General features: G+C 42.2%; 1 protein-coding gene across 1 annotated transcript; it reads left to right on the forward strand.

Annotated features, from left to right (window-relative positions):
• Window positions 1-1893: 1893 nt before the first annotated feature.
• Window positions 1894-16629, forward strand: fam131c (family with sequence similarity 131 member C). The gene is made up of 6 exons (XM_030056320.1): window positions 1894-1958; window positions 5478-5542; window positions 9399-9483; window positions 12652-12897; window positions 13172-13261; window positions 16358-16629. Exons 1-6 carry the CDS (start codon window positions 1928-1930, stop codon window positions 16627-16629), a joined length of 789 nt encoding a protein of 262 aa, XP_029912180.1. The 5' UTR covers window positions 1894-1927.
• Window positions 16630-18290: the final 1661 nt, after the last annotated feature.

The raw sequence follows: 18290 nt of genomic DNA on the forward strand, positions 1-18290 counted from the left end.
AACAATATTTATTATTTATTATATTATTATTATATATTTATTATATAATGTATTTGAAATGAATTATTATTATTATCTATTTAAAATTTAATTACAAGAAAATTACTATAAAATTACCCTCAAAATAATTTGCAATACAATACAATAACATATCCACAACATTACAAGAAATAAGAAAAGAAAAGAAAAGAAGAGAAATGAAAAAAGAAGAGGAAAGGAAAGAAAAAGAAAGAAAATGCATTTTTCATCAGAGGGTGAATGGTTTTTTTCCCAGTGAAAATGAAAATTATGATGTAAAAATGGTCATTCCCTGAAAATTGTGACTCATATCTCAATCGCAATATCCGTCAAATTGATATCAATATGTTTTTTTTTGTTTTTTTTTTACCATATTGTTTAGTCCTGACCCCAGTTCAGTTCAGCTGGCTGTCCCTTGTGTCGGCTCAGAGCACACTTTACAGGAAGCAGTGTCAAGCCAGTGGAGCTTATGTAAGGATAGGGTCTTTATTCAATGGGGGGAAATGCAAACAGCAGATTTGTATCTCTTGGTGCTTTCTGATGATCACCACCTGGAGGTCAAAGGTCACCTCCTCTCTGTTTTTCTCCACATCACATCACCATCGCAGCCTTCCCAGCAGCGCCGGGGAAAAGCTCTCTGTGAATGAGCTGGTGCTCCCCTGCCCGTTCTTGGGCTGGTTAGCACAGGGGGGAGCAAAACAAACAAAACCAAAACAAAAAAAAACTTCAAAAGTGTGGAGTGGCGTGGTTGCCGTGGCAACAGGATTTTCCCGGCAATTGGGGCGAGGGCTCCGGTGCGGGGGGGTGGGTGATGTCAGCGGAGCCCCAGACGCATTATCACAAAACGCTGGGGAGGACAGCGAGACAAACTGAGCCAGCAGGAGAGCAATATAAGTGTGTGATTGTAAATGTAATCACAGGTGTGTGCGACTGTGTGTGTGTGTGTGTGTGTGTGTGTGTGTGTGTGTGTGTGTGTGTGTGTGTGTGTGTGTGTGTGTGAGAGACAGAGAGCCTGTGAAAAAGCAGGAGAGAGAGGTGAAGGTGTGAAGGACTGTGCCACCACTTCTAAACACCTGCGTCTGACTGACTCTGAATCAAGGCAGACCTCAAATTCAGCTGCAAATGTGACAAAAGCAGGAACTAAATACTTGGAAGTAAGATCGCAGCAAATCAGAGCATGCAGCCCATAATCATATTTCTCCATATTCATCTCATCCGTGCAGCAAAGCACATTCTTAACCTGCGATCATTTCTTGAGAAAAACCTCATAACAGAGGAAACAGACCAGCAGGACATTTGTACAATCGTCCTGTGACCTTTTCATGGTGAAAGGTGAACGGGTGTCCATCAAACCCTGTGCTGATAATAAGAGTCTGCTATAGGTAAGACGGAGAGAGAGAGGGAGAGAGAGAGAGAGAGAGAGAGAGAGAGAGAGTAGGGGGAGGAGAATCTAAGAAGTGGAGGGGAGGGGAATATGAAATCGTCAGCAAACAGGCATTCATGCTTTCTCCCCTCTCTCCCTCTCTCTCTCTCTCTCTCTCTCTCTCTCTCTCTCTCTCTCTCTCTCTCTCTCTCTCTCTCTCTCTCTCCTCCCCACTCTCTCTCTGTGGCTCTCTCACCTCTCTCCTCCTATACAGTCAGTCAGGCAAAGCATCAGCGTGCAGCGTCCTCTCCTCCTCCCCCGCCTCCATCTCCACCCTGCACTTCTCCTCTGCTGACTTCTTCTTCTTCTTCTTCTACTACAACTGCTGCTCTCTCTCTCTCTCTCTCTCTCTCTCTCTCACTTCCAATCCCCTTTTCCCTTTTTTTTCTCTTCTGTTTTCTCTTTTTCCTCCTCTTCCTCCTTCGCCTCCTCCTCTTCTTCCATGCCACCATGGTGAACAGATAACCGCCCGGCCGTCCCGACACCATGGGTGCCTGCCTCTGCAAAGGTCACAAAGGTCAGTGCCTGGGGTGCATCCGTCCGTCCTGCCTCCCCGTCCGTCCTGCTGTCCTGTCTGTCTGTCCATCTGTCCGTCCATCTGTCCGTCTGTGTGTCTGAGGCTCACCTGCAGGAGCCGACAGAGGGGAGATGGTTGCGTTGCAAGAGGTAAAGAACCTGTAGGAGCGCTTTTGAGGGCTTAATGTGTGTGAGAACGGCCAAACTGAAGCAGTGACTGGTATCAAACTCGCGCAAGTTTCATGATCATAGAATCCTTTAACCGTGTGAATCCCAGAAGCCAGTGGACTCTGAAATTAGAGATGAGCCAGTGGGCTTTCATTCTGAACGTTTTTTTTTTTTTTTTTTTTTTTTTTTAACCCCAACAAAATTCACTTTCTTATTTTTAATTTTTCTTTTTAATTCCTTTTTGAGGGGAGCGTAATTTCCAGCAAATTTCTTGTAATTCTCCTGTAATTTAATTTCAAAAATAGAAGCATAACAATTTTCCCTTTTTGCTTACAATTTGTGTTAATTTTCCAAAAATATTATTGGTAATTTTCTAATATTTTCCTAATTTTTTTGTACAGATTTTACAGATTTTTTTGTTATTATTTTCTGGTCATCTTCTGTTTTTTTTTTTTTTTTTTACTATTTTCTTGCTAATTTTCAGCTAATGTCTCATAATTTCTTTACTCATAGATTTTCTTTGAATGTTGGTCATCATGTATTTATTTGTTGCTTACTTGGGGTTATTTTTTCATACCTTTTTTCTTTTTTCTTTCTTTTTTTTTTTTTTTTTTTTTTTACATTTCTTTTCCCATGTTTTTGAAAGAAAAAAAAGCAAAAGATGGAGATTTCCTTGAACTGTAGCAACCTTTTCTTTATTTTTCTGTATTTCTTCTCACAATTATCTTTTCTCACACTCGCATTTGGTTACATTTGAACCATCTTTGCTTTATATTCCCCACTACACCTCTGGTCCATCTATTGAAAGTTCATTTCAGTTTCCTCCCTCGTTCCCAGTCCAGTGGCATAAACTGTGTAATGAACATCGTCATCCATCTCCAAAACAGACTCTCCCCTCCCCTCCGAGCTATTCCTGATCCTGGTGAATCAATGTGGAGATTGGTTGGGGTAACAAGACGGTGTGTGTGTGTGTGTGTGTGTGTGTGTGTGTGTGTGTCAGGATCAGCGGAGGACAGCCGTGGCTTTAGGATATCGCAGCTCCGTTGCTCCCCTGTCGTCTCTCTCTCTCTCTCTCTCTCTCTCTCTCTCTCTCTCTCTCTCTGCTCTCCATCAGGTCTCGTGCTCGGGGATTTGACAGCAGCATTATTTTAGAGACGTGACTGAGGTTGCTCTGTGTTATTGCTCTGATGAGGTTCTCTAGGAGGCGAGGTTCGTTTTTGTGCTGCCAAACAATCAGAACCGCTCTCCGGACGAAGGCGTGACGCCTCGAGTGCTGCTAGTTAATAACTCCTGTCCAGGCCAGAGCTCCTTTTTATTAAAAAGTGATCTTGATGCTGGACTGAGCGGTTTGACTTTGGTCTTCTGATGCACCAACACACTTCCACATCATCGTCAGGAGATATCTGGCATCATATTGTGTGAATAACTCTTTGAGGCCAGAATCAGATAATATAGAGAATATTTTCCAAAGCACTTTGTCTGGAAAGGTCTTTTTTTTTTTAACATGGTAGAGGATTTACAGCCCAGCATTTATAAGGAGAAAGAGGGAAGGCAGCTGAAGCTCCAAACAGGAAGATAAGGGAACAGCAAGTGTGTGTGTGTGTGTGTGTGTGGAGAAAGGTGAGGACATACAGTTAGAGGGAGAAGCAGGGGGTTGGAGACATCAATAAGTGTTTACATTTGCCCACAGGGGCTCTCCACCACAAGAGGTGGAGGTGTGTGTGTGTGTGTGTGTGTGTGTGTGTCTGACCCTACAAGGACAGAGGATTAGCTCAGGAAACAAAATCTAGCTCCTTGACCTGCTAGTAGAATCTGATGAGGCCAGAGACCAGTTACAGTGTGTGTGTGTGTGTGTGTGTGTGTGTGCACATGTGCAAGCGTGACTAAAGTTAATGGAAGGGGATCTCTTTCCTTCTGTTGTTCTGACGTTTCCATAGCAACAGCTGATTGTCTTGACAACACGTCCCAAGGGGAACCCCAGCATGTGCTTGTGTTGCTGTTTGTGCATCTGTGTGTGTGTGCGGGTGTGCATCTGTGTGTGTGTGTGTGTGTGTGTGTGTGTGTGTGTGTGTGTGGTGACTGACCTTTCTGATGATGCTAATTCTCCATTGTAATGACCTGGCCTTCATTTCCTCTTGCCAATCATATGAGCCTCATCAGCATCAATTAAGAAGCTAACAGGGAGTGTGTGGCCGAGAGGCTCCAGTCAAATGACCGCATGAGGATTCAGCACACACTCTCTCTCTCTCTCGCTCTCTTATCCATTATATGTGAACCTCGCTTGAGCGTGGCCTTCACAGACAGCTATGCAGTGGAGGTCAGCAGAGCCCCTGACCTCCACCTGTACCCAGAAGAAGAACGGCTCTGAAATGGTTCTGTCCATGAATGACCATCAGCTGTATAAACCGTTTATTTAATGGTTGGTCCTTCATTTGTGGGGGAAAAAAACATTTGAAAAGGGTTCTTCACTGAACCAGTTGCCTCCACTAAGAACCATCTTTAAGAAGGTTCTTTAGAGAGCTTTTATTCAAAGTTAAAGAACCATTGAAGAACCATTCCCCCACCCACCTACTTGACGGGGATTCTGTCAGGATGCTTTAAAGAATCATCTCAAAGGTTCTTTGTGGAACCAGAGAAGGCTCTCCTGTGGCATCACGTTGAAGAACCATTTCAGGTTCTTCAGGTTGGCACCTTTAGTTTCCTTTAGGAAATGAGATGTTCCTGCTGTTTCCATGGACCCTTTCTCTTCTCTCCTCTTTGAGGAACCACTGCTGGTTCCTCAAAGAACTGTTTTTCCTGGCGCTGTGAGGAACCTTTGAACCATTTAGGAAAATGGTTCCTTAAAGAATTGTGATCCTGGTCCAGCCTGATGTTTAAAAATATTGTTTAAATCACTCTAGATACAGTTTTCTTGTCATTTTAAAATATTTATGCTAATTTTCTTTTTTTCTCTCAATTTTCTTGCTTTTTTTGGATAATTTGTGTTTTTTTTGAGCTATTATTATTATTATTATTATTATTATTATTATTATTATTTACTAATGTTCCATTGTTACTTTGTTAACATTATTTTCCACAATTTTTTGAGAGAAATTAAATGAATTTCTCTCATTGAGGTTTCAAAGGATTAAAGAACCCTGGTCTGGAAGGTTCTTTGTGGAACCAGAAAAGGTTCTCCTATGGCATCAAATTGAAGAACACACACACACACACACACACACACACACACACACACACACACACACACACACACACAACCTCATTCTCACACACACAAAGAAACACAGATACAGTAGGAATCTAACACCAGTGTGTGTGTGTGTGTGTGTGTGTGTGTGTGTGGGCCCCGCAGAGCTCCACCACCCCATGGCAGTCCTGCAGGACCAGGCCGAGGAGGGTCAGCCGTCCACTGCCAAGGTCAGTAACGGTCCTCACCTTCCTCCTCCTCCTCCTCTTCCTCTCTGTCCATGTCAGCAGCTCAGTTTGCTGCAGCCGGCCGCTCACCGGCTGCATGTGTGTGTGTGAGCAGAGCCGTGCTGGCACTGTGGCGTGGGACGCTTTTATTCACCAAGCTGCCTCGAGGGCCACAAAGCCACCTGAGAGACTTTTCTCAGTGCAGGAGCCTGACAGATCAGAGCTGCTTCAGACGCCCCTCAGCTTCAGCCCTTTGAGTCCCACTGCTTATACTGAAGTTTCTTCTCTTCATTTGTGGTCATTTCCTTTGAATTTTCTTGTCATTTAATTTTAAGTATGTAATTATGACAGCACTTGTTCATTTTTGGTTCATTTTCTGTTAATGTTAATGTCAAATATCTGTTGTTTGTTTTCTGATAAATGTCATGTAATTAAGAGAAAAACAACGGCTGCTCATTTTCTGGTCTTTGTCATTTATTTTAACCAATTTCTTGCTTGCTTGCCAATTTTCTACTACCTTTTTTATCTTTGTAAGTATGTATGTATGTATGTGTCTTTGTTTTCTATTTTTTTTTTTTGTAGTTCTTGTTCTCGTTAATTTCCAGGACATGTCTTTCTAATTTGCTCATCACCTTTGTCCCTGTGTTTTTGAAAGAAGTCGAGTGATTTTGCTCAGGTCTCAGTCAGAAATATCAGAGCCGGCTGCAGAAACCGACCCTGACCCGTCCTTCAGCAGCGCTCGTGCCTTTCTGTCTGCGCTCACGTCACTAAATTCTCACTAAAGTGAAGTTGCAGGACAGCGTCACGTCCACGCTGCGTCTCTGCTGGCTGCAGCTTCACTGAAGCTCCACACACGGATACTGAGTGAAATGTTCAAAGCCAACACACTGTTGTTTTATGGCTGCAGCATCACATCAAACAGAAGAGATCTAAATTAAATTTTGCTGGAACTCGCCAGGACATATTTGATATCTTTGGAAACTTCAGGATTTCTGCTAAATTTGATATGAATAAAATTCGGTGGATTTGAACAAAGCTGAGGCACGCAGCGAGGACAAACCCGCTGATGAGACTGACAGAACTGAGGATGTTGAAGCTATTTTGTAGACTGTTGATAAAATCTGTTACACGCAGACTCGATGCCTGTGTCTGTGCTTTATTAAATATCTTGCTGGCCCAGTTCTGCAGATTGAATAACTGGGAAATAAGCATAACAGTTTATGCTGTGAGCCACTACCTCACATTACATGCCTCTTTAAACACAGATAACATGGCGTAGAGTTAATCTAATTATCTGGCAGTGATTTGTTCACGGCACAGTCTCAGCAGGAGCTGCAGACAGGAGGAGAGATGAGTCCGTGTCCCTCCCAGCTTTCTGCATGAACACATGACCCGCGCTCAGCCTGGGCTCCAGCCAGGCGCCATCACACTCACTCACACAGCTCCTGCTTGTGCTGAGCAGGAAAATGAGCCAGGGATGCAGTCTATAGTTGTTTTACATATTTCACCATCTGTTGTTACAGTTAATGCCAGCCGTTGCAAATGATGAACACAAATGTGGAAATCATGAAATAGTTTTACTCTTGTTGCTCTGACAAGAAGTTTCTCTGGGCGTTTGTTCTGTTTTTGCTTTTATTCGGCTTTGCTGCATTGTAAATAATGCAAATGTTCTAGTCCAGGGGTTTTCAAACTTTATCATGTTCTGGACCCTCAAATTCGCCCTTGGGACTCTGCATGAAACAGTATTGATTTGTCTTCAGAATTAAATTGTTCTGATGCTGAACACCGACAAATCAAAGTGGTGAGAAAAAAAGCGCAATGTTAAAAGAAACACTTGTATATTTTCTTCAGATTCAGATTCAGATTCAGATGACTTTATTTGTCCTAAAAAAAGGCAATTCAGTTTCTCCAGTCTACCGGGGCACAAACACAAACACCAACTTACAACAGCAGCAAACAACAGTGTGTCAGAGATAATGAGCCAGCATATGGGCATGAGGTGCACACACAAGGGCTAAGTGCAATTCAAGGTCAGTACAGGTTCATGAATTAGTACAATGCATGAAAAAAAAAAATTAAAAATAATTAAGAGTCAGACAGCAGCTCTCACAGAAGCTTTGTCACAAGAAAAAGAAACATGAACAAGTCAGGTTATCGTAAACCACACACACATATTCATTTAAAACAAACTCCTGTCGGCATTCAGCAGCCTGATAGCAGAAGGCATGAAGGACTTTGAGTATCTGTTGGTTTTCCTGGGGGGCGCTTTAAAGCGTCGACCTGAGCTCATTCTTGTATTGTAACAAATTACGGTGGAAATAACTCCTCGAAACCTGAGGAAATTCACTTGATTTTGTTAAATAAAAAATGTGAAAAAAGTGATTCGTAAATGAACAAAAACTTACCAGTACATTCGTAAAATATTTGCAAAAAATCTGTTTAATTATTTTTAAAAAATTTCTGAAAATTACTGGAACATTAGACAATTTAAAAAAAAAGCAAATATAGCAAAAATTGCCTGAAAATTAGCCAAGATTGTTATAATTTTTTTTAAATGACAAGAAAACAATGGTGATCAAAACTGATATGTCTGCAGGTCAGATAAGTGATGCTGGGTGTGATTTCTCGGGCGAGGCTGTGCAGACGCCTTTCACCAGCGTTTACACTGTTCCTCATTTGGTCCAGGACCCCCGGGGAGACCCTCAAGGACCCCTCGGGGTGTCCAGAACCACTATTTTAATCTGTTCATAAGCATTCACAGTTTACAATAATTCTATCATCCATCACTGGCAATTAAGCGCGGGCGTGTTGATGTGAAAATCACAGGCTTAACAGCATTAATCTGGCCAGAGGACATTACATTTTCACACGTTACTGACTTAACGCTCAAAGCACATTTATGTTTAATTTTATGGAAACTCAACTGGGACTGGATTATTACTTCAAATATGAAACCATGCGCTGGTTGGTAAAACCATTTTGCCGACACTAAGTCTTCAAAGTTAATTCTCAGACGAAGAACGCCGAGCTGCTAAAGAAATGCGATTAATGTTCCAGCTTCCTGCCTGGTCGACTGAGGCCGTCTGCGTTTAAACACTAGAAGGTTTAAGTTTAATATTAATAGCCTCTTTTTCCTTTCCTGTGGATTTCATGTTAAAAGCTTCCTAAATTCATCAAATCCTTCCTCTTTGCCGTAATTAACTGCCTTTTTCCTTGGAAGGAGAAAGTGGAAAATGTGATTGCACAAATGATAGAGGTGCTGAAGGATGTATGCAAATGTGTCAAAAACCTCATAACTCCAAATTCTGGTGATTTTTATGTTTTAACCCTTTATAGGGCACTCATTGAAATTCAAAAATTCAAAAAAACAACCCTAGACTGTTATTAGAGAACATGACAGGACTTTATTACTTCTATAAAATTTTTCTAAAATTTTCGTTTTGTAATAGAAAATCAAAGTCAATGAGATTGGTCAAATGCCACAATCATGTGACCTGGGATGTAGAGCGATCTTTGCTGATTGGCTGGGTGAAGACCAAATGATTATTGAACTAACTGAGACAGGGGATGGGCGTGATATGTACAATTTTTGAAATGACCAAAAATAGTCACTTGCCCTATAAAGGGTTTTAACTGCAGCTGAAGGATGAAACGGCTCTCTTTGCATCAGGAAAATTCTCTGATACCCTGTGAAAAAATCATTTGATAAACAAAGAAATTCTTTGTGGTCAAGCTAAAAACAGTGCAATTTGTCTTAGCTTCCTGAAAAGGTGATGTTTATGTTTTTTTGGAGATGTGAGGTTTTCATTGTGTGATGATGAAATGTGTTCATTTAATGTTTATGCATTTTATATTGTAGGACGGCCAGAATCCCTCCAACGGCAACGTAGCAGACAAAACTAGCGGCTATGACATTGGGGAGCTGGCCACCTCCTCTCTGCTGGGTGAGAGTGGACACACACACACACACACACACACACACACACACACACGCATGCATGCACACAAAAGTTCATATTGGGTTGCACAATGAATCATGCACATGAAACAAGGAAAAAGCCACGCTGGGAAATTGCATTACTGACCATGGGAGGTTGGTAATGTGATTTCCCTCCACCTTTTGCTTTCTCTCAAACACACACACACACACACACACAGACACACACACACACACACATTCAATACAACACAATAGCTGGACGTGCATAAAGAAACAGCTACATATATGGAAGGCCAAACAGGTGTAAAACACATGAAAGTGATGTGGTGTTTGCACATTAAAACCATGTTGTTTTGCACATTGTTATGGAGTTACAGTTTTTCCAGCTTTGCATGTTTTTGACTTGCTTGGCTTTGCATACACACACACACACACACACACACACACACACAGGTGTCCCACATTTCATTATCTTCTCCACCTTTGACTCTGGCTCCCTCTCGCCTCGCTCTCCATCCTGCATCTGCTTCATCTCCACATCATCCGTGTCTCGGTGGTTGGCTAATTACCTGGCTTCATGTGCTATGCCTTGCTGATTTTTTCCCGCTGAAAGCTTCTTTATTATCCTGACAGTCGCATTATGGAGGCCATGAAAAACCCATGAATATGTTAGACAAACACACGGCGCTGAGAGGCTCGCAGATTCGGCCCACAGAAAAAGCCTTTCAACATTTACTCTGAATCACTTGTTGATCATCGGCTTTGGCGGGGCTTGTTGCAGCGGGGCGGACACGCGGACCAGCTGACGGCCCACCTGCTCAGATTGGATCAATCTCAGCTGCCGGGGTACAAATGTTATTAGCAGATTTTGGGGAATATATTTAAATGAACGCTGGAATCACATCATTCAGATAAATTAGCCAAAACATATTCACATAGCTTGTTATACCATAGAGGGAGGGCAGTGTCTGAGTCGCTCCATTCAACAACTTAAAGGGATAGTTCATCCATTTTGAAAGTCTTTATATTATTTCACCTTCCCCCCTAGCTGTTATGTAGGACGTGTCATGGTTAAGGTTAGGAAAGGCAAAATGGATGGGTCAGTGACACAAACGTCACTCCAGAGCCCCGGGATCGAGTCCCGACTCAAACAGGAATGGTGTTTTTTTTTTTTTTTTAGTGAGCTAGTGATGTTAGCAAACATTATCCTAACCTTAACCAAAACCTTCCCCAATTTTAACTAAGTAGCAAATGCAAGCTAAGCTAATGAAAGCGAAGAAAACAGTTGAATGAAGAGGCTAAAACAGAGCGACACACCAACCAGGTTGCAGGTCCCAAATTCTGTAGGCAAAAATATAATGAAATAAATAATTTTGGGAAAACACCCCCCCAGAAAAATACAGATCAGCAAAGGGAAAAATATACCGTGTTTTCTAAACCTGACTAAAGATATAAACTATAAACTTAAGTCGGGAGCTTATTTTTGTCTTGGTGGCACCGGGGCTGCTGGAATGTTCTGCTTAAAGTCATCCGAAAGGAAACTCATCAACAATGCTGTTTATATGTTTTTTTTCTTTTCTTTTTTTTTTTTTTTTTAATGTATATTTTGCAATATAGGCAGTCAGGAAACATTGTTGTGCACATTTTATTCTCAAAATGTAGTGGTAACACTTTACAATAAGAGCAATAAGAGTACAACAATTAACGTTAGTTAATGCCGTAATGGTTAATTAACTGTTAGTTAATGATTATTATGGCATTTACTAATGTTAGAAATATCTACAATAACCCTTAAATAACATATAAATTAATACCTTAGCATGAACAGCATGAGTACATGATTCTTAGACACATTAGTTAACGGTTAGTTAACTGTTACTTAATGTTTATTACCTGTTACTTAATGTTTATTGTGGCATTAACTAACGTTAATTGTTGTACTCTTATTGTACAGTGTTACCAATATAGAGAAGTAAAAGTGAAAGTGAACAGAGAGATAAATACTCAAATAAAGCCCAAATGACAGACTACAGTACAGTAATATTTCTACGTTGTGACTTCATGCCTGTGACAGTTTGCACAGAGCTGAGCGTCTTGGTGAGCAGAAATGAGGATAACAAGGTGTGATCGTTTTTTCTTCATTTCAATTAGCTGAGGCTGCCAGCACCCCTGGCTTCCTTCCTTGTTTAATCATATCTGTTTCTCACCCTGAAATCTGCTCTCCCTCCCCCCTCGCTCTTTTTTTTTTTCTTATCTCTTCACTTTCCACCCTCTCCTCTTCTCTCCTTCCTGGCTCTGACGTCTTCATGCCTTATTTACATAATTTCCTTCCCTAACCTTTCCTCCCCAAATGTTCTTTTTTTTGGTACATTGGCACATTTCTATTCTTGCCTTTCATTCTTGCCCCTCATAAACCTTTGCCTTTTCCGCCTCTCCTTTTTGCATTTTCATATTCTACCTTTGCAATATGGCACAGGCCTGCTTGCCTCCTTCACCTCAACTCTTCATTTCCTGTGACTGTTATGCCCTTTTCTCCTGCGGTAAAATGAAATAGTGACAGTTACAGATTTCTATTTTGTGGCCAAGGTTTAGAATCTGATCATCATCTGTGAATATTAAAATCTGTTTCCCCAATCTAGACTTGATTATAAATAGAAAATTGAATTTGTCAACCCGTGCAACTTTCTCTCAATTTCTCCCTCCGAGAGAGCTTCATATTACTGAGGTGCTATCAGTGCTGAACAGGGATGTGCACGATTCTCTCCAAATTCACCTTAGGTGCTGTTACACTCTTATTTTCAATCTTCTGCAATTTGTTGTTGGTGGAGCTGCACAGCAGAGGGAGAGAGAGCACAAATGCCTCATTCTTGGTTCATTCTTTGCTGTTTTTCTAAACCCCTCATTCAGCGCTCTACATTTTCTCGTCTTTTCTACACAAGTAGCGATATCACGAGACTTATCTCTCCATCCTTGTGACTGGGTGACATTTATATGCCCGTTCCTCCCTTCATTTCCCTACTCTATACCCTGTCATCTATCCTGTCTCTTGACCTTCTCATCGAATCATTTCCCTCTTTCCTTCCATCCATCCTGTGTATTCATCTTGTTTTCAGCCTTCATGCCCTTTATCTAATCTACTTTCTCTGTATCTCTGCCTCATCCTCTTCTTTAGGTCTGGTGGCCACAATAAAGGAGCATATCACCAAGCCCACAGCGATGGCCCAGGGGCGAGTTGCTCACCTGATTGAGTGGAAGGGATGGGGAGCAGGCGGCGAGGCCGGGGCAGCTGGGGGGGGTTGGACCGGGGCGTGGGGCAAAGGAGGAGGAGGCTGGGGAGGGATGGGGGCAGATCTTCAGGAGGACGAGCAGTTCTACTCTCAAATGACTGATGAGATCAAGGAGGCGCGCTTCGCTGCAGGTGAGCCAGATGGATGACCTTAATTCAGGAAAAACAACAGGCGGTCATCAGAGCCGAAGTGATGTTCAGCCCCCTCTGGGCATTGTTTTTGTTCGACTGCTTCACACAGGGGCGAAGTCGAAGAAAATCAATATGTCCTAAGACAGTATGACTCAATGAAGTGCACTTATTTGATTTCCCTTTGTCCCTCAAGGTGGTGGACTTGAGAGAGCAACAGGGTTTTGACTTCTGAGGAAAGCAAAAACATCAAAAGTGTGTGTTTTGTGTTCCTCAGGGGTGGCGGAGCAGTTTGCCCTGGCCGAGGCAGCCATGAATGTGTGGTCCATGAACGACGGCCTGGAGCAGCCCTCCACCAGCCTGCAAGGTCGGTCACGTGTCAGAGGCTCTTGGTATGAGCTCTCTCACTGTTGTAGACTTCTTTAGAGGTTTTGGCCAAAGCAAAAAAAAAAAAAAAAAAAAAAAATCAACCTTGCAGATCCTCCAAGGTGCAGGACTCAAACTGAAAAGATTGCACAATTTAGCCTTTCTAAAATAACAGACAAAAAATCTATCATGCTGCTTTCTGTAAAAGCCTCTGCCAGGTTTCACGTCTTGCTTACTTCACGTAAAAAACCCTTTCCCGAGTGTTTCGGTTTTTGAGACACTGGAGGATGATGTTGATAATGCAATCTGAGCCTCTGGAAAATCATAAAAAGGATACTGCAGTCCAGTCTTTTGTACAATAGTCATGGAATATAATGTATAAATGCAAGTACCTGGACAAGAATTGTCCATGTTTTTCATGACAGACAGCACGACTTTCAAAGTATTTCAGTTGGAAGTATGTTTTGTGCCTGTACCATGTACCATGAGGTACAGAGAGTGAGAAAGTCTGGTTCGTTTCCCGTTATTTTAGGTCGGTTTAATGTTTCGCAACATTAACCATGACCTTTTCCTAACTTTACCCATTACCTTTGTCTAACCTTAATTAAGTTGTTTCGTTTGCGAAAGCTAACTGAGATTAGTCACTTCTGGAAGTGGTAAAGGAAAAATCATTCTCATGACACAACTTAAATTCATGTGCATATGCATCAAAAGGAAAATTAGTGTTCAAGCACACCAATTAAATTAATACCCGTGTTCACAAAAACAAGTGACGATTCATGTCTGTTCATGTCCGACTTTTGCACGAACTGCTGTGAGCTGATATTAAAATCTGTCTTCTGTTTCACATCTTAGAAGATAACATTCATTCTAAAAGTCCATTGAGTCCCCTGTACTCTGGCATCATAAAGTGAGACTGCAACAAAAAAAAGAGCCTCATCTTTCTACAATGATTGACTGTAGATTCATGTTTTTTGCCCGAATGAAGTCCTGGTGTTGGGTCTAGGATTATGGGTATGGAGACTGTCTACCAATAGAAAGTGACAAATTGAAACTTATGAGTGAAGTACAAATAAGTGTGACGACAAAAGTCCTCCAGTCTTGTGTCCCCCAGTGAGTGAACAATCCATGCAAAACAAAGCTGGACACACCCAGCTGTTAAACCCGTCACTTCACAGTGTTTCTGGTCGGTATTTTCAAACCTCTCTATACTTGTCATGAAAACAAGATAATTGAGTCATTACGGCAAGAGAATCATTTTTGCTTTGTCATGCTAATAAGGTAATTCATTCAGGTAATTACTCGTGGTAATCTTATTTTGACACAACAAACCTCCTGTCCTCTCTGGAATGCCATAAGACCACCACCTCTTTTATCTTGTCAGCACTGATACCTCAGTGAGAATAACAGGTGTTGGAATAAACTAAAATGTTCTGCTTTGGTGTCTTACAGTGCTTTTATGTTCAGCAATTGTTGGATGGATACTTTTCCAGTGCAAGATTTTTACATTTCAGTGTTAAATAACAAACTAGATGAAATTGTAAATTTAAATTTGATGTATTTTTCCTGTTTATGGGTGACTGAACCACTGGCATTTGGAGGTATTGTTAGAAAGCAGTGAGTGAAAGGGCGAGCAGTGAGCCCACTCATCACGGCTCGGCAGAAGTTTGACTTTCTCTTTGTCTTTAGAAAAATCGGTTTGGCTCGATCGATGGAACAGTATGGCCAAGTTATAGAAGATAACCGATGACTCTACCAAAGGAGCCCCGGTGGCTCACTTGGTGGTGTGTGTGCCACTTATCAGTCCTTACCACAGTGTCCTGGGTTTGAGTCTGAGCACAGGCCCCTAGCTGCATGTCATCCCCTCTCTCTCCCCTGCCTGTTCTGTCTCTCTCTGCTGTGACTGTCAAATAAAGCAGAAAGGCTAAAAAAAAAATTAGCACAAAAAAAGAAAGGTTTGAATTCAATCCATCTTCGTTTAAAGCAGTTTTAACCCTATAAAGCCATTTGTATCATATATGATACACATTTTCAATTCCGTTTTTCATTTTCAGTTTAATCAATACTTGACCAAAATACTGTTGTATACCTTTGAACACTTCCCCTGTTCACCCTGGACCATACCATTGGCACTTCAAGTACATATCATATATCATACACCAGAAACGTCATGTAATAACATATTTTTTGAATTTTTTTTTATATACACTACTCACAAAAAGTTAGGGATATTTGGCTTTTGGGTGAAATTTATGGAAAATGTAAAAAGTTCACGCTACAGTGATATTATATCATGAAAGTAGGGCATTTAAGTAGAAGCATGCACTGGTGATTTCCTCATCTCAAACAATTTCTTGAAACAAAAGCCAACAACAGTGGTGGATATACCACAACAAAAAATGTCAGTGTCAATAACTTGTCATGTGCCCTTGAGCATCAATTACAGCTTGACAACGACGTCTCATGCTGTTCACAAGTCGACTTATTGTCTGCTGAGGCATGGCATCCCACTCTTCTTGAAGGGCGGCCCTCAGGACATTGAGGTTCTGGGGTACAGAGCTCCGAGCCTCTACACGGCGACTCAGCTGATCCCATAGGTTTTCTATGGGATTCAGGTCTGAGAAAGTGCAGGCCACTCCATCTGAGGTACCCCAGTCTCCAGCAGCGGTTCCCTAATGATACGACCTCGATGAGCTGGAGCATCAAACACCTGATGTGAATTTTGCCGTTAAACTCCTTGTTAGAGAACAGCAACTTGTGCAAAAAGTACTGAAACACTGAACAGTTGGACATGTGCATTCAAAAGTTTACAGAAGGTCACATTAAGTTCACCTGTAAAGGTTATAATGCATTTTAGGTTCATCCTGAAATTTCACCCGAAAGCTGAATATCCCTAACTTTTTGTGAGTAGTGTATATATTTTGTTAAAGGACTAAATAAAGGGTTCAATTTCAGAAAATTGGAATTTTCTGCCAATTCTTTCATAGTTTAGGCTTTATAGGGTTAAATATTAGTGCAACCGAATGTAATGGTGAACCATGATTTAACCTGATTTTAGAGAAATTCTTTTGACTGACACTCACTTATCCCTCCTCAGCAGCACAAAGCAACTTCCTGTCTCACTTCCTGCTGGACGGTGGAAGCGTTGGCGTTCCGCAGCATCTGTACAGCATCCACGCCCAGACGCACGCCGGTGATGGGGTGGCCGGCCTGGTTCCCCCGCCGCCGGCCTCGTCCATCCCCCCGACGTCCACCGCGCAGCAGGACGGAGGACGCCCCTTAGCGGATGGAGGCACTGTGACTGCAGAGGCTGCCGTCCGCCATGTAGACAGCAGCTCGCTATCTGAGGACGACGTTTTTTATAACTAGGGTTTTCAAAAAAAAAAAAAAAAAAAATCTCTGAAAGGAAACTCAACAAGTGGACTTGAGTCTCATCCACCAGCAGCAACTGCTATAAAATCCCGGACAATCTTGGCGCCATCTCGAGGGGCAATTCTCCAAATGGCCCCTCTGGAATGTCCTCAGACACAAAGACTGATTGGCTCCAGATTGTCTTTTCTTCCTGGATGAGGCGTACGATTTTGTCAGAGAATGTACACAGTTCTGCTGTCAAGTTCCAATTTTTTATTCCATTGTAAAAATTTCAAATCATGTACAATTCCACTGTGAAGGGTCAAAAAGAGAACTGCCTAAATATGTTCGCATAAAAGCATCAATTTTGTTATATGTGCTCTAGGTGGTCTCACTCTTGTTTTTGATGTCACCTTGATTTAGAATGGATTGAGAGAGATGGGACAATAAATGAAAATCCGACTAAAGTCAAATGGCACACCGAGAGGAAATATTATGTAGGAAACTGAAAATGTGTCTGCTTTGAGAGTTCTTGTCTGCAGCTGGAGTGAGAGAGAAGAAGAAGTGTGGTGGAAAGAAAGCGCTCACCCAATTATCTGTCTGACTCCCAACTATGATTAGCCATTATTCACACTTCTCCGTCTGAAAGCGCCGGGTGGAGGAGAGCGCTGCGGAGAAGAGACGAGGTTAGGAAGAGCAGAAAGAGAGAGAGAGAGAGAGCGTGTCTGCTGGTACAGTGGGGCATATGTGTGTGCATGCATGTAAGTGTGCCTGTGTGCATATTCCATCGTGCGTGTGAGTCTGGGGGTGAGAGGAAGTGAAGAATCGGGGGGTGTTGAGTGTCATTGTGTTCTTTTAATAGAAATTTACACAGAGCGAAGCCTTGCTGCGCGATGCATTGTGTCTCTTCTCATTGTTATCTCAGTGCAGCTCTGCGTAGTCTTCAGACCAAGCGGATAAGACAGACAGGCAACAAAAGGCGACGCAAGGCTAATATGATCATATTCATCAAGTAGACAAAACCCTTCAGCCGAGCAACCTGCTGATTGGAGTTTTAATTAGTCCTTTGCTGCAACCACAATGGCTGCTGTTGTTCTGCTCTCAGAGGAAAGCCTGAGACAACAAACAGGGGGAGTTGGTGGTGAAACAGAGCAGCGTCAAACGAGAGGCAGACTTTGATGCTGCCGAGGAGGAAGGTGCTGTGGCGTTGCATCAACTTGGTGTTAAGGAGTGACGTGCTTTAAAGAGCTGCGGAGCTTAAAAGATTTCCATCAGTCTGCTTCTCCGTGGAGAGCTTCACTGTCCCATGATGCTCTTGTCACGGTGACATGGACGCAATCCATGGGGGAAGCTTTGAAGCTTCAGTCTTAAAATACTGATATCAGTAATGGCAGAAATGGTGTATATCGGGTGATGTTCCACCTACAAGAATATGTGCTTCCACCTCCAGGGGGCGACGTGGAGCACTATAACTGGGCTAGGCAGAGTCAAATGAACAGCGACCAATGGGACTTTTACAGGAAATCCACTCAAATAATTTTGGCAATTTTGGTAACCCCATGACCTTTCCTCTAGCGCCACCAGCAGGCCCAACAGGGCATCTGCATTAGAAATAATGCACTTGTTTTACTGTGCACTGGTGAACATGAGCAGATGCTGCTTAAAAAGATACATAGTTT

This window comes from Myripristis murdjan, chromosome 7 (genome assembly GCF_902150065.1).
Source record: "Myripristis murdjan chromosome 7, fMyrMur1.1, whole genome shotgun sequence".
NCBI classification, from domain to species: Eukaryota; Metazoa; Chordata; class Actinopteri; order Holocentriformes; family Holocentridae; genus Myripristis; species Myripristis murdjan.